This window comes from Marmota monax, unplaced genomic scaffold (genome assembly GCF_021218885.2).
Source record: "Marmota monax isolate L192 unplaced genomic scaffold, Marmota_monax_Labrador192_F-V1.1 WCK01_AAM20220418_F8-fsc00026, whole genome shotgun sequence".
Lineage (NCBI taxonomy): Eukaryota > Metazoa > Chordata > Mammalia > Rodentia > Sciuridae > Marmota > Marmota monax.
The window spans coordinates 3,686,482-3,714,284 of NW_026693108.1; the positions used below are offsets into that span (position 1 = coordinate 3,686,482).

General features: G+C 42.7%; 1 protein-coding gene across 2 annotated transcripts in view; it reads right to left on the bottom strand.

Moving 5' to 3' along the window:
- Myo16 (myosin XVI) overlaps window positions 1-27,803 on the bottom strand; it is a 537,302-nt gene that overhangs the window by 263,108 nt on the left and 246,391 nt on the right. For both annotated transcript variants that reach the window (XM_046454924.2, XM_058582735.1), the window contains exons 6-9: window positions 26,647-26,771; window positions 23,131-23,256; window positions 15,169-15,244; window positions 12,710-12,863 (exon numbers count right to left, since the gene is read on the bottom strand). In XM_046454924.2, the coding sequence (XP_046310880.1) occupies window positions 12,710-12,863; window positions 15,169-15,244; window positions 23,131-23,256; window positions 26,647-26,771 (481 nt within the window). The remainder of the gene's footprint in view (window positions 1-12,709; window positions 12,864-15,168; window positions 15,245-23,130; window positions 23,257-26,646; window positions 26,772-27,803) is intronic.

The window sequence follows — 27,803 nt, forward strand, 5'->3', positions numbered from 1 at the left end:
TGTGGTTTTCATTTGAATTCTTTTAATTTTAAAATATTGTCACTGTTAGATACAGAATGTGTTTAGGGTGTGCAATGTGGTGATTCAATATACACCGTGCAGTGATCACCACAATCATGCTAATTGAACGTCCGTCACCACCCATGTTGTACATGAGGTCCCAGAACTTGTTCACCTGGAGCTGAAAGTCAGTGCCCTTCGGCTAGCATCGCCCTCAGCGCTGGCAATCACCATTCTCTGCTCTGAGCGTAGACGTCTTCAGACGTCCCACATCAGTGAGATCAGGCCGAGTTAGTCTTCCTGTGCCTAGCCCGTGTCTCTTACCATCCTGTCTTCCAGGTCCTCCATGTGACTGTGACCCAGGGGATTTGTCTCAATAGCTCAATAACACGCCCTTACGCACATGCGCCTGAACGTCTTTATCATCACCCAGCACAGACACGGAGGCATCTCTACATGCCGGCCATCGTGGATGAGGCTGAAATGAACATGGAGTGCAGACATCTCTTTGAGATCCTGGCTTCCTTTCTCCTGGATGTCTATCCAGAACTGGCAGACAGTGCTGTTTTCTATAATGATTGTGCACAACTACATCCCCAGGAACAGTGCCACACTCTCCTTGCTCCCCCCTCACCAGCCCTTGTTGCCTCTTGTCTCCCCACAACAGCCACCCTCGCAGGCAGGGTATCAGGCCGTGGTGTTGATGGTTGGTGATGCTCTTCCACAGAGCTATGGGACACTGGCATGTCTGCTCCGGAAAAATGTCTATTCAGGGCATTCACCCTTTTTGTAACCAAGGAATTTTATCCTCAATGTTTTTGCTAATGAGTTGTGTAAACTCCTTATCTATGCTGGGTATTCACCTTTAGCATGTACACGGTTTACAACTCTTTTCTGCAGTTCTGTATGGTTGGCTGTCAACTTTGCTGGCTGGATCCTTTGCTCTGTCAAAGCCTGTTTGTGTGAGGTAGCCCTGATGGTTCATTTTTCTTTTGTTACCTGTGCTTTTGGTGTTCTATCCCCTCTAAACAGATTCACTGACAAGAACAATCTCTAATTGAAAAGAATCCCACAAAAAGGGAATGCTTATAACACTTACTCGATTTATATATGGATCTGTTTAATACCATCAAATAATAAGCAACAGATCACTTCAGACCTGTCTGCTGTGGCTTCCATTCATCCTTCCTAGAGTCCCGAGGGGAGGTCCTATGCCTCTTTGACAATCTTTTAACACAGTCATTGTCATTTCCCTGTATTCTCTATTATGTGAAGGCTCATTTACAGGGTGTTTTAGCATCTCTCTAGTTTTCTGGCACTTAACACTGGACAGTCCCTGCTATAAACACCCCGAGTGAGTGAATAATTTTCGTTTTTGGAAACAACACTGTGCGTGTGTACCGCTCTAGGCTTGCTGTACAGATGGGTAAAGAGGAGAAGCTGCTCTGGAGACGCAGTGGGCACTGGAAAAGCCAGGTGAACCCCACAGGTCTACACTCAGCGCCCCAGGTAACAGGGCCTATTACAGCCCACTCTCCCTCCCAGAAAAGGACCTTCTTTACCTACTTCTCTCACATATCAATCACCTCTTTCTTTCTGATTTGTTGGGAAATTTAAAAAAAAAAATTGAGAGGTTTTACATATCCCAAGATTTGAGTATAAAGTGATTAACAAAGCAGTAGTTGTATTAGTTGAAATAGAAACTAGGAAAATAGATTATGACATATATAAATTGTGAAGGATGTCTAAAAGGAAGAAATAATGAGTCTAGTGAAATAGCTCAGTGACTCTTATGTCTCAAATCTCATCGCAGTATTGATAGTCGATTCCCTGAGAATTTCACTTGGAATGAGGCCTGGTCTAGGATTCCCAAGACCTCATCTTAAGTCAGAATTTGCCTGTGGTCACCTGATCCTCCAAGGCTTCAAACCTAAGTCACAGCCTCACCTTTGCAAAACTCAGATACTGAACAAGCTTCGATGGAGCCCCCCAGTCTGTGATCGGACAATAATGTTTCACCTTTTTAACGTCAACCATTTACTTATTCCGTTATACCACAGGTAATATGACCTGGAACCTATTGCTAACAACTGTAAAAAGACATCTACACTCTTAGTGCTTAGTATCTATGTTCATCAACCATGGGAAAATATTTGTGATAGATTACTTTTAAAATAAAATGTGATCATATTGATAGGGCAAGTGGAAAAAAAAGATTTGGAACATAGAAAGGACAAGAAGAAATGTGCAGTTAATAGCAATTTCACCATAAGGGAGCCATGACCAAGGCTTTGACATTCCCCCTTCCTGTTACTGAACTTGAGACTGGCTAGTCCTAGCCCCAGACCCTGCCCTCCCTTTTCCTAGAGTGCTGGCCTTAGGAACTCACCACTGTGAATTCTCTGCCTTTTCCAGATGTTTAACTCCACCTCCTGCCGGCTTTACAATGCAGGAAGGTCTTCCTCCAGGATTGGGAGCCATCTTTAAAATGTGAACTCAAAACAAAGGAGATGCACCCTCTCTCTAGACTCTGCAGAGGGAGGAGGGTGAATTTTTATTTTTAATTTTTTTATGGTCTTCGGGACTGATCCCAGGACTTTGCACACGCTGGGTAAACTCTCCACCACTGAGCTCACTTCTCTGGTGCAATTTTTCTTTGAGGACAATGAGTGATTTTTTTTTAAACACTTCTGTATATTTTTCTGCACTTTGCTAATTTTCTCCAACAAGCAAGTCTTGCTTTGATTATAAAAAAGAAATGATCAGCAATAGAAATTTATCAACAAGAAGCAGAGGGAAAAAGGGACTAAAATAGTGTATTTTCTAAAAGAAGGCTTTTGGTGAGGCAGACTCCATAAACAGAAAGAGCACGAAATAGCTCTCTTCCATGGGCAGTTACAGCAATTCAGGAGAAAGCTCTACTCTTTACTCTGGCTGTGGAAAACGACAGAAGAGGATACTCCAGCAGATGACCAGCTTCTGAACACAACCGGATTTAGTCAAGACCTGCTTATTTCCATAAACATAAAAGGCAGAGCAAATGTACCTCTAGGAACTAGGATTTACTTCTGAAAATGAAAATGGGACTGTACTCAAAGAACCAGGTTGTCATACATAATGCACAAGTTCATATATAAAGATGAAATAATAATAACAGCTACATGGCTAATAAGATCACTGTCCAAGATTGTGCTTTTAATGGTAGGTTATGATTTCTCGTGTTTTATTAGGAAGTAACATATCTGCAGAAAAGTTCACTAATTATAAGTATATACTTTGATGAATCATTATGAGTGGAACACATTATCTATGTGACCACTACTAAGATCAAGAAATAAAATGTGACTCTTCATGATTTCTAGTGCCTCCTTGCTCTGCAAAGACAATCTGACTTCTAACAGTACAGATTACTTTTACCTGGCTCTGAACTTCACCGATTGTACAACGTACCATGTCATTCTTCTGTATTTGGCTATCTGGCTCCATGTTACATCGCGAGTCTCTTCCATGTTGTTTTATGTTTCCATAGTTTATTTCATTTTAAGATTGAATTTCACCATCTCAGCCATGTATAAAGAAGTGAGGTCTGCTAATAACAGTGCAATAGCCACTTGTGAATGTCAGCAGTGCCAGGTCATCTCTTTTTCTTCCAGTCAATAAACTGTCCCACTTACCAACAACAACAACAAAAGGAAAGAAAATCTGAGAAAGGCAACAATTATTGCCCATTACAACTAAGGCAATTGAGAAGACTACAGAGATGCAAGACAACCGGCTGCATTGAGCCATGCTAGGCCGACAATGACAGCAACAAAAATATCTAACAGAAACAAATGTGAGACAGGTGAGGCAATCATCTTGGTGCTAAAGTCATGAGCGAGCAGATGGCTCTCAGTGCTAAGCTGGGCACACAGCTACCTGCAGGATTTCTAGGGGACTTTGGGGGGTGTTGCTAATATAACACCGAAAGCCAAAGATTCATGCTAAATCAGTTTGTGGAAAGATTTTAATTAATTGCTATATTTGGTCTACCCCCAAATTACTTTTAGTTTTTATAAGAAAAAAAAATCATAATTTTAAGATCACGATGGTGAAAGATTAGCTTGTGTTTAAAGCACAAAATTTTCCGCTTGCCACCTGGCTGGAGTGCAGTCAGCATGGATTTTAAAACATCTGACATGCATCTTAACAGATCTTGGCAAATATCTACAAAGGAATGCAAAAAGTGCTCAATTAAGGGAAGCATCCCTAGGATATGTTTACCTCCTTGTTTTATGTGTACATGAAGAGGGTCTCTGAAAGTTTCAAGTATAACATTCACTAGAAGTGACTCCTTGCATGTCCCATTTATCAGAGTGCAGGCAGGTGGTCGTGTGGCATTTGTCCATGGGACGCATTCTGAGAACCCGGTGACTGGGAGGCTTCATCTCCGTGAGCAGCACAGACGGTTCACACACAGTGACATCACTGTGATGTCACTCAGTGATAAGATCTCAGGGGACACTGTGTGTGGTGGTCCTCTGTGTAGTGCATGACTGTCAGCACCATTACCATGGCTCATCTGAAGGAGAGTCCTGAAGCTCTGGAGCAGGGAGCAAGGCACCCAGGGACACAGAGCTGCAGAGCCATCTTAGGGCTGCCTGGATCAGCCACTAAGCACAGCATCAAAAGCCAATGGACGTCTGTCCTTCTCACAGAACAAGCAGCCAGAGACAAACCACCCAGACAGGAGAGCTCCCAGGCTTCCATCTCCTCTATGCTTCCTACCTTGTCGTGCTAAGAGTTGCTCTCTTCCTGTAATGGAAGGCCACTTGGCATCTGCAGGCCACATATTATGTATAGGGTTGGAAGGGACGAGAAGGACACAAACAGCAGTGCTTACAGACAAACCTTCCCTGTTAATAAGGAGAAAGACACTTCTTCCAAAAGCCTGACCTGGTTAGATTTGCCAGATTCACCAAATAGAGATTCGATCTTTGGCACCTACTTATCCTAAATGATTGGCTTTTATTGAGAATTCAAATCAAACTGGGCGTCTGCATTTAAGTAGCAACTCTATGCTCAGTTGACCAATGCATGCATTTCAGTGAGCAGGGTAGTGGCTATTGGGGTTTGAAAGTTTGCATGTCCCCAAATTTATATGTTGAAACATACTCCCTAAAGCGATAGTGCCCAGAGGTGGGACCTGTAGAGGTGACTGGGTCATGAGGGTGTAGCCCCCAGGAATGAGGAGTGAGGCCCTTATAAAGGTCTCCAGAGTGCTGCTATGTCCTTCCACCATGAGAGGACACCACAGGCAGTCCCTGTGGGTGGGGAACAGGCCTCACAGACGGTGAATCTGCCAGCACTTTGGTAGTGGATTTCTCAGACACTGGAACCAACAGAACCAAGAGCCCTTGAGCCTGGGCCCTCCAGCTTCATGCTCAGTGTTGAGCGTAAGCAGAGCAGCAGCCACTACATCACTGACCTCTGCTCTGCTGGGGAGCGGCCAGGCTGTCTTCCTGAGCCAGAGTTCCCACCTCAGGTTGCTGAGCGAGAGCCGAGTCCAGAGGCCCCAACTCAAGACACAGCTGTCCCTTGTTAGCTGTGTTCGAAGCTGTTCCATTCCAGAATTCTGATTCTCCTTATACCAAATGTGAATAGGATGCTTCTACATCCTGAATCACGGAGTTTGATGGGAATGAGGAGTAGCCTCCCTCTGGCTATGAAAACCACGAGTTTTCACATGGCAACAGAGGCCTCAGAGAGGAGCCCTAGCACAGCCAGAGCTGGCCGTCTTTGACAGATGTAAGCTGAGCCTGCCTCGGGACTGTGGCTCCACGGATCCTCACAAATGCAGTCCAAGCCAATGTGATGGACGCCTTCCCTTAGGTTAAGGAGGGCACAATGCAGTACAGCTCACACTGTCCACTCCCAGGTCCCACAGGTGGGCCTCACCACCAGCCACTCAGCCAAAATCACCCACAACCAACCCACCCAGCAGCCCCTTCTGATCTGTGGCCTTGATCCTGCTCGCTGGCCTCTTCCCAGCCCTGGTCTACCCTCACAGAGCAGGATCGTGTCTGCATCCACAGTGCTGGGCACTCAGGAGCCCTGGTGCAGCCCTACAGCCCCGTCCCCCCAGGCAAAGCTGTTCCTCGCTGATAGTGGACTTTCTCCTTGGAACACCATTTTCCCACGTGGCTGGAATCAGGTTACAACCTTCCATCAAATGGACGTTGGTCTCAGCTTAGGTGTCTTTGCTGATGGTCCACCAATGAAAGATGAATGAAGTGTGTCTTCCTCCCCCCTTTCCTTCCTTCCTGATCATTCCTCAGTCACATACTGGTCTAAGTGCTTTATAGATACTAACTAACTAGTCATCACAAAAACCTGGTAAGATAGTTATCACTATTAACATAGTCAACACCCAAATGAGCTGCTGTACAATCCAGGTACTGACCACCAGCCTCAGCGCAGACTCTGAGGTCAGGGACCAAGGCCTCAACAGGACAGTCCCACTTCAGACTCCAGCCACAGGGTGGTAGGCAGGGTTCAGGCCCACACTTCTGACCAACCAGCTACAATTCCTAGGAGTCCCACAAGCCCCTCAGGTTTGAAGATTTGCTGGACTGGCTCCTAAACTCATAAAGAGGCTTGCTTTTTATTTCCACTTTTATCATAAAGCTACCAACCAAGCAAGCAGACACATAGGGACAGGACAGGGGTCCCACAGGCAGAGCTTGTGTGCCCTCTTCCTGGGCAACAGGGCATGTACTCTCTGGTCCACTAGAGTGCTCATCGGTCAGGAATTTCCAGTGAGCTCTGATGTCTGAGCTTCTGCTGGGCTTCAGGGCACAGGCAGGATTGGCCCAGTTACTGGTCAGGGGTTTCAGCTCATCCAGTTCCTTCCCCTTCCTGCAGGCAGGCTGGCTCACGGGCCTGAGCTTTCAGACACATGGTAGCACTTCTGGCATGGCCAGCCACCATCATGTGAATGTGGTGTGATCCAAAGGTACAGGACTAGGGAAGAAGACACTCCTGATCCTTGGGAAATCCCTTGGATTCAAAGCCTCCTTCCCAGTAACCATGGACAAAGCCCAGTCAGTTTCCTAGCTGTACAATGCCCACATTTGTACTTGAGCAAAACCTCATAACAAGGTTGAGTAAATGCTTCAAGGTCATGGAACCAGGAAATGGCAGAGCCAGGATCTGAAAGAGGACTTGGAGATTCAAGAGTCTCTGTCCATGGTACCCACACCATGGAGAGCTCAGACTCTTGGGAGAGCAAGGTCAAGGAGTCTGACAGGGAACTCAAGGACAGAGAATAATGGTCCCTGTGTTTCCACTTCAACACGCTCTGGCTGACAGGTGAACGGGCAGCCATTGTACTGCACAGGACCTGGATGCCCATCACTGCCGTGGAGGGGAAACTTCTTTCTGACTAACCTGTCTTCTTCAGCCATCACACTGAAGGATCATCCCCGGCTAGCAGGAAGCCACAGGCCACTTGGATAACCATGTTCCACACTGAAAGCTGACAACAGCATCGAAGCTCAGGTCACCATTTCCTCTTTAAAGTCAAATCAGGAGCTCAGAATGGCAAATTAACATGGTCACCTCCCTTAAAGAGCTAAGACTGAGCCCATGCAAGTGACATGGGACAAGTTACTGAAGCTCCAAGCTGCACACAGGTATACACGAAATAGACATGGTGATAAAAAGCACTTTAGGTGCCATTTTTAGTGCTAAATTTCCCATGGAAAGCACTTCCGTAACTGCAAAGCTAGCAGCTGTGGACAGTGTGGTTGTTAGAAGTGAACGCCCAGTTTCTGAACAATCTACTCTACTTAGGCATCATGCAGAATTTGCATGGATTCTCTCAGTTTCCATGAAACACTCCGGTGGCCACGCAAGTTGGCACCTATCAAAACCTCTCGACCATGAGAAATCCTGGAAGAGGAGTTCCCCCTTTGCACCCCAGAGGGCCCATCCTACAGCAGCTGCTTCATTAGCAACGATGATGGTAAAGGGACCCCGGGAGGTCTCCAAGGCCAGAACAGACAACACAGAGAGGCTCCCAGTCAGAGGTCAAGAAGGAACAGAGGGGAGGAAAGCACGGATTTCAGGAAGAGTCATGCAAGCTTAAAGAAGAGAAAGGATGCCTAATAGAGTCCAACTGTGTAGATACAGGATGTTTCAGATGGAAGGACCTTTGGTGTTAAATCTAACCTGCACATTTTCAGATATGAACTTGAAAGTCAGGCAACACAGAGTGACCTTAAGAATGTTAACTGGCTAGAAGAGATCTTTGAAAACATGAAATATGAGATAACCCAATAACAGGAATTTCCTATTCATTAAACATCTGAAGACGGGCAGCTGCTTCCAACAGTGGGACACGGTGGAACTAATACTTTTATCATGACCAAATCATGATTCACTGCACAAAGCCTTACAGAACACTAAAGAAGAGTCACAGTGAGAAAGGCATTTGACTTGTGTGCTGAGATTATAGGGTAAACCATTCTATTCTTCCTTAAAATTTAAGCAAAACATTCTGGGAAGTTGTAAAAGAAATACATCAAGTTTATAATGCTAAAGAAGGGAAGCTGGGTTTCAGTGGACAGAGGACAGGACGGGCAACCATGGTTCAGAGGAAGGAGCACATAAAAGAGTAGATTCGATTTAATACAGTGACAATGTGCCTCCAGTTTAGACAGAGCTTCACACTCAATGTGCACGTGACTCAAAGTGCAGATCCGCGCTCAGGGCTGGGTGCAGCCGAGCGTCAGTATTTCTTCCAAACTCCTACGTGAAGAAATGCTGCTGACTCATGGGCCATATTTAAACAGCAAGAATTCAAACTTTCTCAAAAAAGCAAAGACCCATTAAGACATGGACAAACTTCCATCTCTAAGGCCATAGCAAATGGAAGTCAAAAACTCCCTCTTGCAGGAGGTCATGTGGAATGGTTTGTGAAAGTCTTTCTAATGTTATGCTTCTCCTATCAGTGAATATGCACAGTTCTTTCTTGGGCAAAATAATGAATTTAAGGAGCAATTGACCACAGAGGAAAACACTCATATTTCAATCTGTACTTGCTTTTCCACTTCTTCTTTGCATTTATATTTCTCCTGCATTTTCTTAAAGCCAAGGGGTTTCTGCAAGCCACTGGAAGACCAGGATGCGTACTTAAAATTCAGATTGTCAGTGTACTCAAGGATGCACTTGGTTTAAACCAGTGGAACTGAAGTTGTCACCAAACAAAAGCCTTTGTTCAAGTCAATGCAGGCAAGAAAGTGTGCAGAAAACAGAAGCAACCTTGAAGCAAGCAGAGAGATACAGTCGGCTCCCTTCCCAGACCCAGGGTGAGCCTCAGACTGTGAATAACTGGGGTGGGGGAAACCCTGCCTTTAAATGACACGTGAGAGATTTTTCAGAGAAATATATTTATATTTCCTGTAATAATATTTCCTGGTTTCTTTCATAAAGAAAAATTCCCAACACATTTCAAAAATTTGTCCAAATCAAGCACCACTGTAAAATGAAATACACTAAATCAGTAAGCACTATAAATATATATACATATTATTATTATTATTGTCAACAATACACACATTTTTTCAGCTTCTGAGAAAGTTTTGTCTTTCATAAGCAACAGAGAGAGTCCTTAAACACTCACGTTTCTTCTCAGACAAAAACAAAACCTGGAGAGAACATTATAGAAATTTTTGAATTTTTTGCACTAAAACAAGTCATGTTTTTGAAATGTGCTTTCTTCTGTTTTGTATTTATTTATAGTTCTCTAATGACAATGAAAGTAAAGAGGTAAAATGTCACAATTAAGAATTATAAAAAGAATTTCAAAAGTTCTTAGGCATAACCTATAAACAAGATGGTCAACTTGTAATTTTCTCACGGAGAAGTGCTGTTCAGCTCCTGGAAGCCAAGGAAGCAGAGAGAGGAGGGACCCAGGGACAAATAGTGTTAAGTGAAACGAAATTATCATTGAGGTTTTTTTGGTTTAATTTTTGATTCTAATTCTAGAGAAAGATAACAGTAGATTACAAAGAAAAACAGGCAACATTTCAATATGTAATGTATTTCAAAATTTCCAAGCTTTGATCAGGGATGCAATGAGAAAAAAAAAAGTACTTAGGCCATTTACTTAATTGTGTGGAACAAATAAGTCATTGATTGATCAGTCTATTTATAAACTAATTAATCTGTTGTTCAGTCAATAATTTTTTAAAAAGTGAAAAGCATTGGGAAGACTGGTTATTTGGGTCTGTTTTACTTTTTAAATGAAACAGAAACCAAAAACAATATTACAGACACAATGATTAACATTTATCTACCACAACCTTGTTTTCATTTTAACATCTCCTAACTTGGGAGCCTACCACGCAATGTCATCCTTAGAGTGGGACCACGTTGGGTGTGAATTTTCATATTTACATTTGGAGAATAAAATCCTTCCATAGCAAATATTTGAATTATTCCTCTTTCTCAGTGATGTCGGTGACACAAGAATGTAAGAAGTGTGGTGTGTTTGTTTTCACTGCTGTGACTAGAACAACTTAGAGGAGGGATAGTTTATTTCAGGCTCACAGCTTCAGAGGTTCAGCCATGGTCGGCCACCTGCCCTGCTCTGGGCCTGCCTGAGGCAGTTTTGCTACCAGGCATTGAACCCAGGGGCACTCAACCACTGAGCCACGTCCCCAGCCCGATTTTGTATTTTATTTAATAACTTACTGAGTTACTTAGTGACTCTCAGTTGCTGAGGTTGGCTTTGAACTCACGATTCTTCTGTCTCAGCCTCCCAAGCCACTGGGACTACAGGCGTGCTCCAGCATGCCCAGCCTGAGTCTGAGTTTTAAGGCTGTCTTTTCTCCTCTCACACATGTGTGACACCATCCCCTGACTCCCCCACCCACCCCAAAACACAGGAGAGTGACCCTGCAGGCAGCAGTCAGAGCCTGAGGTCCACAGCTGGGAGACAGACACTTGTGCATCATTTCCTAGCTCCGGGGCCTGGGGAGATGAGAGAATCTCAACAGGGCTTTGAAGACAGCAGTTTACGGAAGATCTCTGCTCTCACAGTGGGGGCATAAAAACCAAGCTCCTTTACAACAGGATTAAAATATTAAACCCAAGGCAAACATACTGTAGCATCAACTAGGGGATGCTGCACTCTGGCCTGTCCTTACCCAGAGCAGTTTTACATTAAAAGTGCTTTGCACGCCTGGGAGGCAGGCACTGAACTGAGAGTCTCCCCAGGGTTCACCTGGGCATCATGATGGCCTTGTGACACTCTCCACAAATGCTCTCTTCCTTTCCAGGAAGGGAGACTGAGTCATGTCAATCCTGTGCCTCCCTCCACCCCTGGGGAGCTGAAGAAGAATGTGGGAAGAGTGTGCCTGTGGTCCCTCTGCTGTTCACAGAGAGAGCTCAGTGCACAAGCCGCCCCTCCTCTCTGCTGGAGGCTTGTCGGGGAACCTCCCTCGGGAGCCCTGATCTGGCTCACAGGCTGAGTGGGTGAACCTCCTGAGTGATGGTGCAAGCATGGTGCACGTTTAGCCCTTCTCCAGTGTGCCCACTTGATGATCAGGTGGGTTCTGCCTGTCTTCATTGTCTGTTTCTCAGATGGCTGAAAACCCAGAAGGCATATTTATTTGTCGTCCTCAAATTAGACATAATCTTCACTGCCAGACAGGAATCAGGTTCAGAGAAAAGAGTAGTCCCTCAAGGCCCCGCTGCTGAAATGCAGCACATTTCATTTCAACTGGAAATGTTTTTTTCTTTCTTCGTGTACTGATTTCCTGTTTTTGAGATACAATTCACAGAGCATAAAATCCACATCTTCAAAATGTATAGTCAGTGTACACTTTTTACACTCTTACAGTTTTACAAATTGGTGTTACCACTGCAACTATCTACTTCTAGAACATTCCACCATCCCCCAAAGAAATCTCTCATCCCTTAGCAGTCACTCCTTATTTGCCCTAGCAACTGCTAATCTACTTTCTGTCCCTAGGGATTTGTATATTGTGGGCATGTCCTATGTGTGAGTGTGTGTATAAAATATAAAGTCACGTGCTAACACCTGTATGGACATATCCACACAATATGCACACATCCATGCTAGTGAAGGGCAGCTCTGGAAGAGAAACTTTGATCATTGTCTCATGAGTTAAACAAACACTTCTCCCTCAACCAACTGAACGTTAATTGGAATGTGTTATCATGGGCTATCTGCGTCTCCTTTTCAGACCTTGAACACAATAGCAATTTCCATTCTGGCATTTTGCATTTTCAAGCAACCAAGCATCTTGGGAGATACTTTAGACAAGAACAATCAGTTTCATGTCAAGAAAGGACATCTGAGTGTTTTCATTTCCTCTTTGGGAAAGCCAGCCGTCAGGGCAGCCTGGGACCCTCAGGGTGAGTTTAGCTAGAGTCTAGTAGAGTGTTTAAAAGCCGGTGCGTCTCCTGACTCCTGAACTGGAGCCAATAACTAAAACGGTGATGTTTAGAAAAAGCCAGCGGGTTCTCAAATTGTGCTCAGCTGCCACTACTGACCACTACTTTTTGGTAACTATGTGATCAACATCTCAATATTTCTGACTTTTAGTGGAGAGACAGACTTGCGGCCGGCAGTGAAGCGGCGGCTCCCTAGAGAGTGGCGGTGAGAGTCCGCACTTCCCAGGGAGCAGCGGACACTTACAGCTTGCTGGACAGTGCGGGGAGGGCGGGCACGATCTCCTCGTAGGGCTCCTCTTGTGCTAAGGCGGGGACAGAGAAGGGCTCTTTCATTTTCTCTTCCCAGGCAGTTTCGGCTTTCAGCAGCATCTCCTCGATCAACTCAGAGGCGGCGATGTCTGTGAGACACAGTGAGACCGTCAGACACAGCCGGGTGGTGGCACAGAGCCCTCCCCGCTTTCCGTCCTCAGAGGAGGCTTGAATGCTGAGCTTACCAAACACGTAGAATAGAGCAAGTGTTTACAGTGGGGACATTTTCAAAAACTATCTTACATGGGTGACCTATTTAACCACAAATGATGCACCATAAAGACAACTTGCACTGGTTGGTGACTATAAAACAGAAGGTCAGGGCGGAGCTAGGTTTGGAAGAACTGCCATTTCATCCTAGTAAGCCTCTTCTTGCATGTTGGGGAGTGTGGACCAACACGGTGAAACACTTCAGCAAGCCTGGGTTTTGATAAAAAAACACCTCCTAGACGCAACTCAATTGGAATAATCGCGGAGATGTACAAATAATTCAGCCGTGTTATCTGACAGTGGCTCTGGCCTCGCCATGATCTTTCTTGTTCCATTGGAAACATAATCAATACATTTCTTTCCAGATCACACCCAGCTGTGATATCTGAATATATAGATACACAGCAATTTAATTTATACTTAGCAACCACTGACACCGACACTTGGTAGATCCTGGGGAGAAGTTCACGTTAACACCAATGAAGAGCCAGAGGTGCCAGATACGCTTTTTCAGCCCCTGTGATTCTCTAAACTATAAATGTGAGCTGCGTGGCTTGGTGGACTGGTCAAGGTAACTCAGGCGCCATAAGAAGAGACAGATGTCAGAATCTGACCATTACTTGCCTCAGATTAAACAGCACACATGGGAAGAGCCGGAGGAGCTCAGCTTCCTCACGTCGGGAGACCAGGTTCCCATCCCACCCTGGAGCTCTGTTGATGCTCGCTCTCCCCTGACATTCTGTCTGTGTCACCCCAAGTTCCAGAAGTGCAAAGTGATGAGAATATAATGCAGTCCGGCTGAGGACTCATCTGCTCAGCCATCACGAGGTCCAGTTTCTGTCCTCCACGCTCCTCTGTGACCTGCCCAAGGGTCACGTCTTCCCCTGTCTGGGAAAAGCCCTGAGCAGGAACGAGACAAGGTGCTCTCCTCACAGAGCTAGAGGTACAGAGGCTGTGCCCACTCCCAGGAAATGCACCTTTTTAAAGATGGGGGACAGGCTACGACTTTCTTTACCTTTCCAGTATTCGTTATTAGGCACCCTTTTCTAGTTAATGTCAGGATTAAGGTGGACTTTCTTTAATGTTGGCTTGATTGTAAACTTTGAGACTACTACTCCATTTATAATTCTATTGTTATATCTTATATTTATCTTAGCAGAAAAGACAAAGTAATAAACATTAAACAACGAAGCTTAATTCCATTAAATAAGAAATGAAGCAAATCCCTCATCCTGGCTTAAATTGCAGGTTTATCACAGTTAACATGCTCCTATAAGTAATCAAATATAAAACCTCTAGTGTAAAGGAGTTTAAAGGAGGTCTAGCAACAGGGAAAATACCGATGTATTCGTTCAGATCAACTGCTACCTTTAACAGTTTTGTATTATTATGTTACTTATGCAGGTCTTTTCTCTTTGTGTTTGGAATTCCTCTATTTTTAATATTATGGAACTAATAATGAGTAGTTACTTTGTTAAATTCCAAAATCTACAAAACTAATGTGGCATCCATTAATTAAGTATATGAACATATAAAAAGAGTAGTGATAAAAAGAATTATAAAAACCTTCAAAACAATATTTATTAAAAATAAATAAGGGGCTAGGACTATAGCTCAGTGGTAAAGCGCTTGCCTCTCATTCATGAGGCACTGAGTTCCATCCTTAGCACCACATAAAAATAAATAAAGATACTGTGTGTTCATCTACAATGAAAAATATATATTTAAAAAAATAATAAGTCAATATTTTGAACTTTTAAATTAGCATGAGAGTGTTAGTCTCCATTTCTTGTGGCATAAATATATGTGCAGGAAAAAATACTATTATTGTTTTAAAATACCATAACAAATACGCACATATTTGGTTGGTATGATGGGAAAGTAATAAAATACTGGTAAAATATATTTTAAAGTAAATGGCACCAAGTGAATCACCACCTGAAGTTCAATGCACTAGTAATGAGACGCAAGAAAGGAACCGGGACCAGGCACATGCTCCTGGACATCCTCCTGACATCACCTCGGGATGCACAGGAGGTTGTGGCCTGAACGTGGACTGCAGAGGTCGCACCGAGCTGCAGCTGCAGCCAGCTCTCCTTCCCTAGCTGTGCGAAGGAGCTGAGCAGCGTCAGGGTTAAAGGAAGACAGGAGACTCCCAGGGGTCCAGCCCCACTCAGCACCTACCTGAGGGCTTCTCTTCATTACAGTTCACAAGGTTTGGGTTCGCCTGATGTAGCAAAAGAAGTTTCACCAGGTTTGTCTGAAACGTAAAGATGATTGAAATAGGAAACACATTGCCAGACACTGGGGAGTCATTAGTAAAGGCCACTTCCTTTTCAGACAATGCCATATACTTGCACCATTTCAGCAATTTATGTATTCAGAAGAAAAAAAACATTTATTGCATAAGGGTTTCATTGTTTAGGACTTGAAGAGGATACCTTAAACTGTTCAAGTTTCTCTTAGAGAATTTTATGCAAGACATTATATGTCACATGATGCTTTGTTTTTGTTTTATCCATTCAGCAAAGTCCAACTTATTGGTATTGTCCGTTCATAACAACACGGAGGACATTATAAATCTAAAGTCACGTTCTACATTTAGGAAAACTCAATCTCATGTTATAAGACTGAAGAGCTCAACGAGAGATTTGTATATCTATTGAAAAATGCATATCACACAAAGTGCATATGTATTATTTATATAACGTTGAAAGATCAGTAATTAAATAGCTTTCAGTGTCCCCAACTTTTAGAATTGTCATTGGTAGTGTCTTTGTGTATTTCTCCCCATTATTGCTCCCTTCCTGTTTCATGGTGTTGATCACTAGGATGAACTTTGGGTTACTAGTATTTTTCTTCATTTGGTTAGCAAACATATCTAGAAGGATCCCTAACCAACATATTGCTTAATCTTTTAGGACCATAATAGAAATGGAACCCTGGGCTACATATTTTTCTATGTCTTGCTTTCAAGGCGTACCAATGCATTTTTTTAGAATCATGGGAGTTGTTGAGTTAAACTGTTTTATTCTGTTTCCCAACTATGTAGAATTGCATTGTAGAAACATATCACAATTTATTCACCTTCCTTTTAGTGGACATTCAAGCTACTTGTAATTGTTTATTTAGTTTTGCAAATAACGTTCTTATAAATGTTCCTGCTTATCTCTCCTGGTGCACACAGGCAGGTGGTGTGTACTTAAGAATAAAAGTGCCAGAATACAGGGAGACAGGGCCAACATCATGGGATGGCTCCAATTCTTTTCAAAAGTGATTATTCAACTTAACACTCCCACTCCAAACAAGAGCCCCTGTGGCTCCACCTGCCTGCAATGACTTTACTGTCAGACATTTCAAAGTTTCTAGATTCTGCCGTCAGAGAATGGATCACTGGCTAAAGGGGGTGCTGCTTTGGAGATGGTAGCTATGGGATCTGTCTGGCTTTCTTTTTGGTCTAGAATCAAATCCTTGTGGTGTGATTTCTGGGGATTTGCCATTTTTGTTTGAAGCTTTCAAATTTGTCGTCACAACACTGTTGGTGATTGTTGCTGTTTGAATGCTGCGTCCCTTCCAAAACTCATGCTATATTTTAATCCCCCTTGCAGAGGCATTAAAAGATGACGCCATGAGTGGTGATTAGGCTGGAGGATTCTGCCTTCATAAATGAATTCATGACCTTAGGAAAAGTCTGGAGGCTGCCATCCAGATCCTTTTTATCCCTCTTACCTCTTCATCTCCTCCATGTGAGGACACAGCATTTGGCCTACAGCATTTGAGGCACCATCTTGGAAGAGGAGCCCCAGGCCCTCACCAGACTCCAAACCTGATAGCACCTCGATCCTGGTTGTCTTGTCTTAAGAACAGTCAGAAAGACATTTCTGTACTCTATAACTACCTGGTGTCTGGAACTTCTCTACTGCAGCAGAGATGCTCTAAGACAGCTGTGTCCTTGCTCTGCCTCTCCCCTCCTGTATTTTCAAGAGCTGTGCTCTTTACCTGGCTATTGTCTCCTCTGCATGCACAGCATCAGCCAGTTTTTGTGGTCTTTTGTTTCTCTCTCCCTCTATGGACAAATATTTCTAGAATCTGGTTCATCTAAATCCTTGCAAGAGTCAAGGTTCAGTATTATTGATCCTTTCTATTACACCCTACCTGTATATTATATTTCTACATTTCTTGCTCTTTTAAAATCCTTATTTCTAATTCTCTTATTTTATTAGATTTCTGTAAACTTTATAAGTTGAACATTTCACTCATTATTAATTTTTAAACTCAATTTAAAATGCAAGCATCTATTATGTTTTACAATGTGAAAGGCTGTGAATTTCCATTAAACCCTTTTTCCCCCTCTATTCCATATAGAATATAGACAAGGTATTGCTTTCATCACGATACTGTTCCAAGTGTCTTTAAATGTCTGTTATGATTTATAGAGCACAGAGGGGTCTGGGATGCCTCGTACTTCTGTGATACAAAGTCATCACCATCATTCTCACTTGCTAAATGTTGGCAGGCGGCCACTTTTCCTAGGCAAGGGCACCAAAATAATAGAATCAAACCACAAAACTAGGAGACCTCAACTCAGCTGTTGGGCTGGAAATTGAAATTTCTTAGCTACATTTTTTTGATACCTCTTTTTAAAAATCTAAATTCAACAAAATGCACAGATAAGTATGCACTTCTACATTTGAGCAAACCTGTAACCAGCACCACAATTAAGACCTGGAACATCTTACTTAAAGGTTCTTCTTACAAAAAGTTTCGAAAAGAGTCTGAATTTTATTATTTAAGTTCTTGGATTAATTTTTCAATTTCTATAGGAAGGACAGATAGGATATGGCTGGGATTGCTTCAAACAGATGTGTAACTAGCCAGGGGTACACCTGTAATCAATCCCAGCTACTGAGAAGGCTGAACAGCAGCATCACAAGTTTGAGGCCAGCCTGGGCAATTTTGTGAGGCTCTCTCCAAAAAAAGAATGAAAAAAAAATGGGAGGAGGAGGAGGAGGAGGAGGAGGAGGAGGAGGAGGAAGGGAGAGGGAGGCAGGCAGGTAAAAGAACAGAACAAGGGCTATAACTCAATGGCAGAAACTTCCCTAGAATATGGAAGGCCCTGGATTCAATCCCCCCACCCCCTACCCCCTCCACACACAGATACTGTTAGTTTTATATTATAATCTTAACAAATGACCACATAGTTGTGCTTAAACAATACCGATGTACCCCTTACATTTCCGTAGGTGAGGTCTGACACAGACTTTTGGGCTGACATCAGGGTGCTGGAGGTGCAGTGTTCCCCTTGGGGTTAGGGCTGGACCTGCTCTGGATGTGAGGCTCACAGAGTCGGCCCCAGCTCCCTGCCTTCAGGACCTTTCCACCAATCTCAGAACAGGGACTGTACTTCTCTTGGCCGTTTCCACAGTTTCGGTCTCCTCTGACTCAGCCAGGATCAGGTCCTTACTTTCAAGGACCCATGTACTGTGCTTACACTGGGCCCCCCTGGATAATCCACGAAAGTCTTAGCTCCACACCCTTAATCTCTGCAAAGCTCCCCCTTGTGAGGCAACCCAAGGACAGGGTCCAGGGCTAGACCAAAGACGTCTTCTGCCTCCCCAGTACTTAGGACATCCAGCGTTTCACCATGAGCATGCCGACCTCTGTGTTCTGTAGGTCCCCAACTACCACTGCAATGCTCTGTAGTGTTTCAGGGCAGAAGTCTTACACACTATTTGTTATGTGTGTACACATGTACTTGTGTGTGTAAGTGAGTATGTATATGTTTTTGCCATATACTTTATGTTTGTAATGATACTGTGAGCAACCTTAGTAAATTCACCTAGTGGTTGTAATTTTTAAAAATGATTTGGAGCTGGGCATGGTGATGCATACCTGTAATTCCAGCAGCTATGGAGGATGAGGCAGGAGGATCTCAAGTTCAAAGCCAGTTGAAGCAAAAGTGAGGCCCTAAACAACTCAGTGAGACGCTGTCTCTAAGGAAAATACAAAATAGGGCTGGGGGTGTGGCTCAGTGGTCGAGTGCCCCTGAGTTCAATCTCTAGTATCTCCAGCCCCCAAAAAATTGATTTGGAGGTTCTATTGGAGTATTAATTATTTTTTCTCATTTCTTAATTGTGTTTTCCATTTGTATTTCTTGTCTTATCATCTTGATTCAAATATGAATGTCTTCTTCAGGTTCCTTGTTTTATCTTCTGTAATATTTTCAGTGGCATCCTTTACCCACTCTGAGCTTCCTGCCCATGAATCCCCAAAATGTCAATGACCGCTCCTTTTAGAATTCTCACTACACAACGGATTAGGTCTTCAGTGGTGTGCCCTTTGCTAAAATCCCCACACGCCCATTCAAAATTAGTGTTTTGTTTTGCAGATCACAAACTATTTCAGTAATACTAGGTCTTTTTACTGCAGAGTGCTTATATCTAGAAGTTTATTTTGATTTCCAAATATACAGCTTACTAAAGAAAGAGAAGTTTTCTTCCAAGCTGAAAAATAAGGTGTGTGTGTATATATATATATATATCAATCACATTTCCCAAGAGGGTAAAATAAAGATATTTGTTTATATTAAAGATCTAAGAGATTTTCTCATTTTTATTTTATTTATGTGGTGCCAAGGATCGAACCCAGGGCCTCGCATGTGCTAGGTGAGAGCTCTACCACTGAGCCACAACCCCAGCCCTGGTTTTCTCATTTTTGAACCATGGGGAAGAAGGAAAGGAAGTTAGGAAGTAATGAATGGGGGCGGGGGAAGAGAAGGGAGGTCAAAAATTAAATATGACTCCATTTTTCACAAATTAGAAAAAAGAGCAGTAACCCAAAAGATTTTATACCTTTGTAAAAATGTCAGAGTCTAATAATCATGTTGCTCTTTACAGAACTCCACAAGAAAACCTGTCAATCTCCCAACAATCTACCTTTCTCCCTCTATCTGCAGAAATCATTTCAGTCACAAAAGCAAAATGTTTTCTATGTGAAAATCCCCAACAATAAAAGTGATTCCATTGTATTTCAGCCCTGTAATAGTGAACGTTTATGCGTGGAATGAGGAATCCTCTCTGCTCAGGCTCCGTCCTGATCACAGTCGGCACGGAGAGGCCAGTGCCGACTGACCTCTTTACTGTGGAATGTCTGCTTTGACCTCACGAGACTCCTAGGTGGACTTCCTCAGTGCACCAGGTAGACTGTGCAGCCCGACGCCGATCCATCTCCACTCTGGGAAGAGCTGAGAGCCAGCAAAGCCTCCAGCAGAGAGGAGACTGATACAGCACACGTGTGTGCAAAAGGAAACCCTAATTGTGTGAGATTTGAATTCACACAAGTTGCTGGATCCTGACTTTACTCATTCTTGGGACATTTGCATTTCAGTCCAGTTAAAATGGGCAACATTAACTCCTTGCTGATCACTTTCAGGGGCTCTTTAAAAAGTTGGGAAATAGCAATGCATGCTACCATTCAGTCCCAGTTCTGGCCCTAGAAGAGACTGATTACCTCATTAAGGCAGAAAATACAATGTTAAAATCCTCAGAAATTCAGAATTTGTAACCCACTTGAGTTAGTATACCCACACTCTGGCTCATGGCTAAGGTTCTACGCATAACAAGGGAATGTCTCCAACTCTGCAACCATGATAGATCCAAGGTGTAAAACTATAATAAATTATTGATATTTATTTATAGTTCAACTGTGATTTCTCATTAAGCGCATAGTTCTGTCTTCATCTTACAGAACAGAGGCTCTCTACTCACTTGGGCAGTTTCCATATTGTCCTTGCATTTCTTTCCTACAGGGATCCACACAGCAAACCCATTCCCTGTGTCTGTCCCCTCCTTAGACTCCTCTGAGGGGATCTTTATTCCATGAAGGGCCAGGGCAGGTGCTGTCTTTCAACTGAGACACACCCACAGGAGGATCACATTCCCACAGGGGAGTTTGGAAGTCAATTTGTCCCTGTGGAGATTTCCCTATCTGGTCCAGATGCGAGGAGTGGCCCAGCCTGGGGACATCCTTTCCAGGAGCAGCCAGTGGAAGCCCAAGGGCATTAGGTTAAAAAAGAGACCAAAATGACACCTCAAAGGATCTAAAGACTAACCTGTTATGGGAACCTCAGCCTGCCTGACCCCCCCCCCCCAAAAAAAAAAGGCCAGGATTTGCATGCTAGGCCTCAACATGGTGACTACCTGCTGAAATAGATTTACATAGAAATGAGACTCTCAAACCCTGAAATATGCAAGATACAATTGAAATCATCTGTCATAACAAGATAAGGAGATACAGTGTAAACCAGAAAACATGATTAACTGACAGAGGAATGATTTTGAATAACCATTGTAACAATGCTTTAATCAGCAACTACAAATTCTCTTGAAACCAATAAAAGAATACAATCTCTCAGAAACAAAACAGTTTATAAGAAAGATTCAAATGGAAACCACAGAACCAGAAAACACAATAAAAAAACAATAAATAAGACTCACCAACTCATAATTTGATCAGAAATAAGATAAAATAAGACTCAAATGTTGGATTCTGATAAAAAAAATCACTAGACTATTTGAACAAAAATAACAATACATTTATCCAAGTTGTCTCTTTTAAAAGCTTTATTGAATCTAGTCCTATTAACTGAGAGCTCATTATCCTATGAAAATAGTTAGAAGGAATCTACTTACTACTATTTAAAGTGTTACTTTCCGATCAACAGTCCAAAAGTCCAGTGGGAAAAAAATGAGAATTCAGGTAAAATGGAAGCCTAGTTCCTTCAAGTTAGGGTAGCATTCTGCTGCAATTTAATAAGCTTCCACATGCTTCCAGATGTAGCTTCTTCAAGAAGAAATCCCTGAATATTACAGGACATTTTGATAATTTACTGATGACCATTTCCTTAGCAAAGCCCTCCACGTTGTGTTCCAGTTGACCAGACTTGCCTGCATGCTGAATTCTCTATTTTTTAGTAACATAAGTTTTCCAACCCTGAGTGTCCCCAATTGCTGCCATGCTAGAAATGGAGTACTGGTGTTGATGGTGTCCTCAGCACTGAGCTGCAACCTCCTGTGGCCAGGAGGCCTGGGGTACTGGAACCTGAGGTCAAAGCCTCACCTGCCTGCAGCCACAGCCTCATATACAGTCCACTCATTCTCACACACAGTTACCTGATGGAAGCACTGTTTAATAGTCTGTTAATTTTGTATACCGAATAAATGAACCCTTTTCTACAGGAAACATTGTCAAAGCAATGTTCTCTTTACTGGAACATTCTCCAAACAATATGTTATTTTTCTATAATATAGGATACGCAAATGTGTTCAAGTGTTTCAACAATTGTTTTACTCAAATTTCATGATAGATATTTTGCATTCTGGTTAATATCCAAGAGATTCAATTCACTGTAAATTAACTGAATGTGATTTTACCTGAAACTGTTTTGAAATGAACAAGTTTAGCTTAACAGTAAATGGTACTAAAACAGCTATTTTTCATACTATTGCTACTAAGACTTTCTTTAACAAAATATTATTCATATTTTAGAACTAGGTTTTTTTATATCAGTGAATTATTGTGAGCACTCTATCACATTTACTTATGTAAACCACTAAAGGGTTAGATTTTGATTTTTTGTCATGGTATACCAATGCCTAGAGAGAAACTAACTTGTAAATAGTTACTCCAGATATATTATCTGCAGCCCAAAATCAACCTGGAGAGGAAAATTTGCTATCCAACTTCTTTCATTAAAATGAAATATAATTTATAGATAAAAATATTATATAAATTTAATTTTGTTTTAGGTCTACGAAGCAGAGAAAACATAAAATTATTATAGATTTGAGGAATTAGGTTATAAGCCTTATGTTAAGAAAACAGCATTAACTATAAAAGATGTTTATAGGATTTGATTATTTCTCCAGTGATTCTGACCACAAAAGAGCTGTCATAAACCTATATTCTGGCATGCACTCACGAAGTTAAATATTTTTCTTTAACTATAAAACATTTGGTTTAGTAAGATAATATCATCAAAAGCCAAATTACATAATAATTAGTACATGATTCGAAACAAAAATCAAATATAAAATTCTATACGGATTATAAAAATGATCTTTGGAAACAATTTTAAAAGGGCTTTACCTGGCCGTACTTGGCTGCCAGATGGAGGGGCGTCCAGTACTGGTCATCCACAATATTGAGGTCTCCACCATGCTCCAGGATAAGTGACACCACCTCCTTGTAGCCACTTGCACACGCCATGTGTAACTGTGAGGAGGAGATGTCCTGTCATTCCACTTTTTAAAAAGAACAGTGACATCAATGTGATTTATTGAGTTGTATAAAAAGAGCTGTTTCATAAAATACTGGATCTGAGACACAGAGCATGTAAGCAAAAGCCCTGTGATTTTATTCATTACGTGTACGTGGATAGCTTTGGAGGAAACATTCTGGCTTATTAAGAAATCTTATTTATTTTCCTTTGACTCTCATAGTGTGCACATTTTGTCATTCCTATCCTCCCTGAGTTCCTCTTCACTGTGACCTGAATGTTTTAACACACAAGAGGTGATAACAGAATAGTTCACTACTGCCTGACCTCAGGCCAAATCTTCCCCGACTCTAACTCTGCAGGCTGTCCTTGGTGCTGCAGGAGGGTTTCAAAGCCAGCACAAAAACTGTGATCCCTGAGATGCTCATGTACTGGTCAAGGCCCGGGGACCTGGGGAGGATCAGCTGACAGTTACCACTTAACATTTCTCCTGGTTTAGTTCTCCACGGAATCTGAAGTTTAGAAATGAGGCCTCAGGATCTACAAAAATGAGATCAGAGTTTGAAGCATTTGCTTCTATTTTTTAAGTGAGGAGTTTTGTCTCTAAGGCCTCGCCCAAAGTAAATGAGGTTACTCAGGAAGTGTGTGGTGTGATTTGTTATATAGACACAGGAAGGAAGAAACTGTCAGGAAAGGACCAAGAGAAAACACAACTTAAACCCTGTAAAACCCTGGCAAGGAGCACTCTTCTGTTTTTATCATAAAAACAACATATAGTAAAGTGAAAACACACACCCATGTACACACACACACACACAAAGATGCAATTTGCAGAAACACCTGTTTTCTACTTTGGACTAACACTCTTCAGTCTGTAGCATACACTCACGTGTTTCATCCTTGTTCTATCTATCAACTTCATTAGAACAAGAATAATTCATCTAATTTATAGCACAAACATTAAGACACCATGTTTCACATTGCTCATCCCACGATTTGTTACACACAGAATTCACCTCGTTCATATTCTAGCAAACAGTGTCAAGAACGATGCATCCATGGGTACTGTAGAATTTAGTCTACTTTCTCCTAGAGATCAAGTCTTTCACCCACTTCTAAATTTATTCTGCATTATTTGAATAATCAGCAAATGATTGTCTAGTTATTTACACTATCTGCAATAGCATCTGGATTTCAGAAGATTTTCATTAGGAGTATAAAATTGACTCTAACACCAGAGTCAGGAATGGACACTTTAGTTGGTCTGCAACTGCTACTCAAGACCTCTTGAAGTCACGTGCACAAAGCCAGCCCCTGCAGGGGAGAGGTGCTTTCCACAGAGCAAAACCTGGTGTCCACCGTTTGGAACCTCGTCAACGCTTGCCATTGTGTCTTTGGTAGGGGATAAACTAGCACTAGTGAAATGAACAGGCAGAGGGAAACGTGAGGGCTGGTATTTGTACCCCCTGGATTATTATTTCCCAAGAAAAAGAGGTCTGACCAGTCAAAGTCTGTGACAGAGAGAGGAAGGGGTGCCACCATACATAGGCGCTAGTTAAGACACACAGATGTTTTCAAGAGATTAACCTACTCAGATTAAGCACTTCATTTTCATGTGCTCTGGAACATGGAAGGCATTTTAACAACTGTATCCTTTTCTGAGGCTTTTGTTTACTTTTAAGAACATTATTAATATAAACTAAAAGGTCTCTTCATAAGGAGCTGCTTTACATGTGGTCATCCTGCTGTACATCTAAGAAGCGAGGGAAGCTCTTTACATCTGACTGAAGCCTCTCCCCACCAGCCTTGTGCTGGTAGTTTTTGTCTTTTGCACATGACAATTTACCAGCTGGGAAATTAGGCCTCATTTCGAAACACAGCTGACATTCCAACTCAGAGCGCGGAAATCGACCCGCGAACAAAGGCACTTTCTCGTCCTTCTCTCCAACAATACACAGAAAAGCATACACACGGTGCACCTTCCAGAAGGAGACCGCCAGCAAGGACGTCGTCACAGTAAGAGACACACCTCAGGGAACTGCCCCTCCCTGTAGGCTGTGGTCCCCTAGGGAGCCCCGGCTTTTGTTCACTGCTTCTTTCTTGTCAAAGCTCAGAGCTGACCACCACAGGATGCTGTTATTACAAAGCAATTATGTGCAACTTTTATGCTGTCTGATAAATGGTCACAAGCAATGTCAAAATTGAAGATGGTTGAAAATAATAGCAATTTACTGCTCTGTATCGATTCCTTCAATAGCTTCTCTACTGAAGGATACGTGAGCCACAGCTGGAGCATGCATGTTATTTGTCTTTGGCAGCGGTTTTTAAACAAATATAAAGCTGCAATCCTTGCTAGTGTACAAAAAGAGAGGCTCTCTATTTCTGCTACATGTCAGACAGGACTTTATCACAGGCAAGGAATGGACTATTAATTTAATAGCTCACTTTAATCTGCTTCTGACCACCAGTACACGGATACTGCCCTCGGAGAGCAAGACCACCAGTCCTCTGAGTAACCATCCTCTCTGCAGGCTCTCAACAGTCCTGAAGGCAAACGTTCGCTGCTCCGTGTCCCTGTGTGCCCTGGGCTCCTAGGCTTCCCACTCTTCCCATTTCCTCCTTCCCGAGCTTGCCTCCCCTGGTCTCATTTCTGGATGCTCCACCTCTCCCTCATCCCAGGGTTTGGTTCCCATCCTCTTTCCTTCTGTGCTGAATTGTTGACTTCCTTGGCTGAGGCCAATGATGTCCTTGCCCCAGGCTCCTCCTCCACCCTAACCCACCTTCTCCTCTTTCTCCCCCAGGGTTAACACACTTCATCTGTCCTCAGTAAGTCTACCCAGGCATGCTGAGGCTGGGAAAGTGTAGGGGTTGACAAGGCAAAATTCATTTTGGTAATTAGCATTAGGATTATATCAAATTCAATCCAAATTTGATTGATCAATTTCTAATCTACTACGGCTGTGCCTGACAGCAACCAAAGTGCCATGGCATGGGGTGGGGGGGTTTCCTGGATTTCTGAACTGAATCATTCAGAAGTAATTTGTTTTGCTTAAAGTGAAAATGAGTGTCTCCAATACGTCATGTCTCAAACTCGCAGTGACAAAGTAACACACAAAAATGATTTTGAACTTGTAGGAAAAGCATGCATGGGAAGAAGGCTTGAAGCAAACACCACACACACACCTGGCTTCTACCTCGGTGGCGACCCACAGACTCTTCACACCCTTCTTTACATACTTATGTGTTTTGCAAGATTTCTACAATGAATACTTTCATGATCAACAAAACCTCAGATTGTTTAAAGGTCGAATCTATTCAATTCTATGTTTCAGGATCAACTGAAATCCTCTATTTAAACAATTTCTGAGTCAAACAGAGTGACCTACCAGGGTTACTCCTTCATCATTCTTCTCGTTGACATTGCCTCCGGACGACAGGAAGTGCTGGACATCTGTTAACATACTCATGGGTCTCTGCAGCTTCAACTGGCGCAGGGAGGTCAGATCCACTCCTGGCGGAGAAAGAACCTTTCAAAATGGACACAGAGATGCTGTGGGGTCTGCCTGGCTTGCGGGGCATCTTTCAGCATGTTCAGCTGGGTAAGCCCCTTTCCACTGAGGGCGATCACTGTCAGCTCCAGGATGACTGCTTCCCTCTGCATGCATTCTACTTCTAACTAGAGTACAGTCTTCAAAGGAAGAAAAAAAATGACCACTTGTTCTATTCTTCAGACTTGTCAGGCTCTGTGGAAGTACATGCCTTAATATAAACCATCCACACACAATGCCCCAAGTATTTTAAAGTACTTAAATTGAATTGAAAAAAATCACCAAGATATGTTTTTTATTCTCTAAGACTTTCTGATCTCAATAGTTGCTCCTAAAAGCAATGTAGCATCCCAGAATAGAAAAAAAGACTTTAGTAGAAAAGCTAGAGAAATCAAACAACATTTATAGTTTAGTGAATACCACTATGGACCCAAGGCTAACTTCTAGTTTTGATAAATAGATAACGACACCCCTGTGTAGCAATGGAGGCAGCTCCAAGTAATGGTGCATGAGGACCGTCTGTGACTATCTCTGAGAACTGCCTCTACATCTACAAATTACTTCAAAAATGACCACTCTAGAAGGATGCTCCCTCTAAACACTCCATGACCATCATGTTAATGGAGACAACCGACATTGAGTGAAACTCTGTCTTTCTTAACTGAGTGGGTGATTCACACACAGAAAGCCCAGGTCTGCTTACCTCCTGCTCACACCTCTCGTCAGCATCTACTTCAACCTGAAACTTCATGATAGCATGACCTTTATGGTAGCTCGCCTCTCTTCATTTATGGCTAACCTGATCCCAGAAGTGGTTCCAGGCTAAATGAATACTTACCAAGGACAAATAATGTATCTGCTACAGTTGACAGTGAATATGATGATAATGGAGATGGGGGTGGTGGAGATGGTGGTGGAGATGGTGGTGGTGGAGATGGTGGGACTGGGAATGGTGATGGTGGTGGTGGTGGTGATCATGACGACCGTGGTGGCCA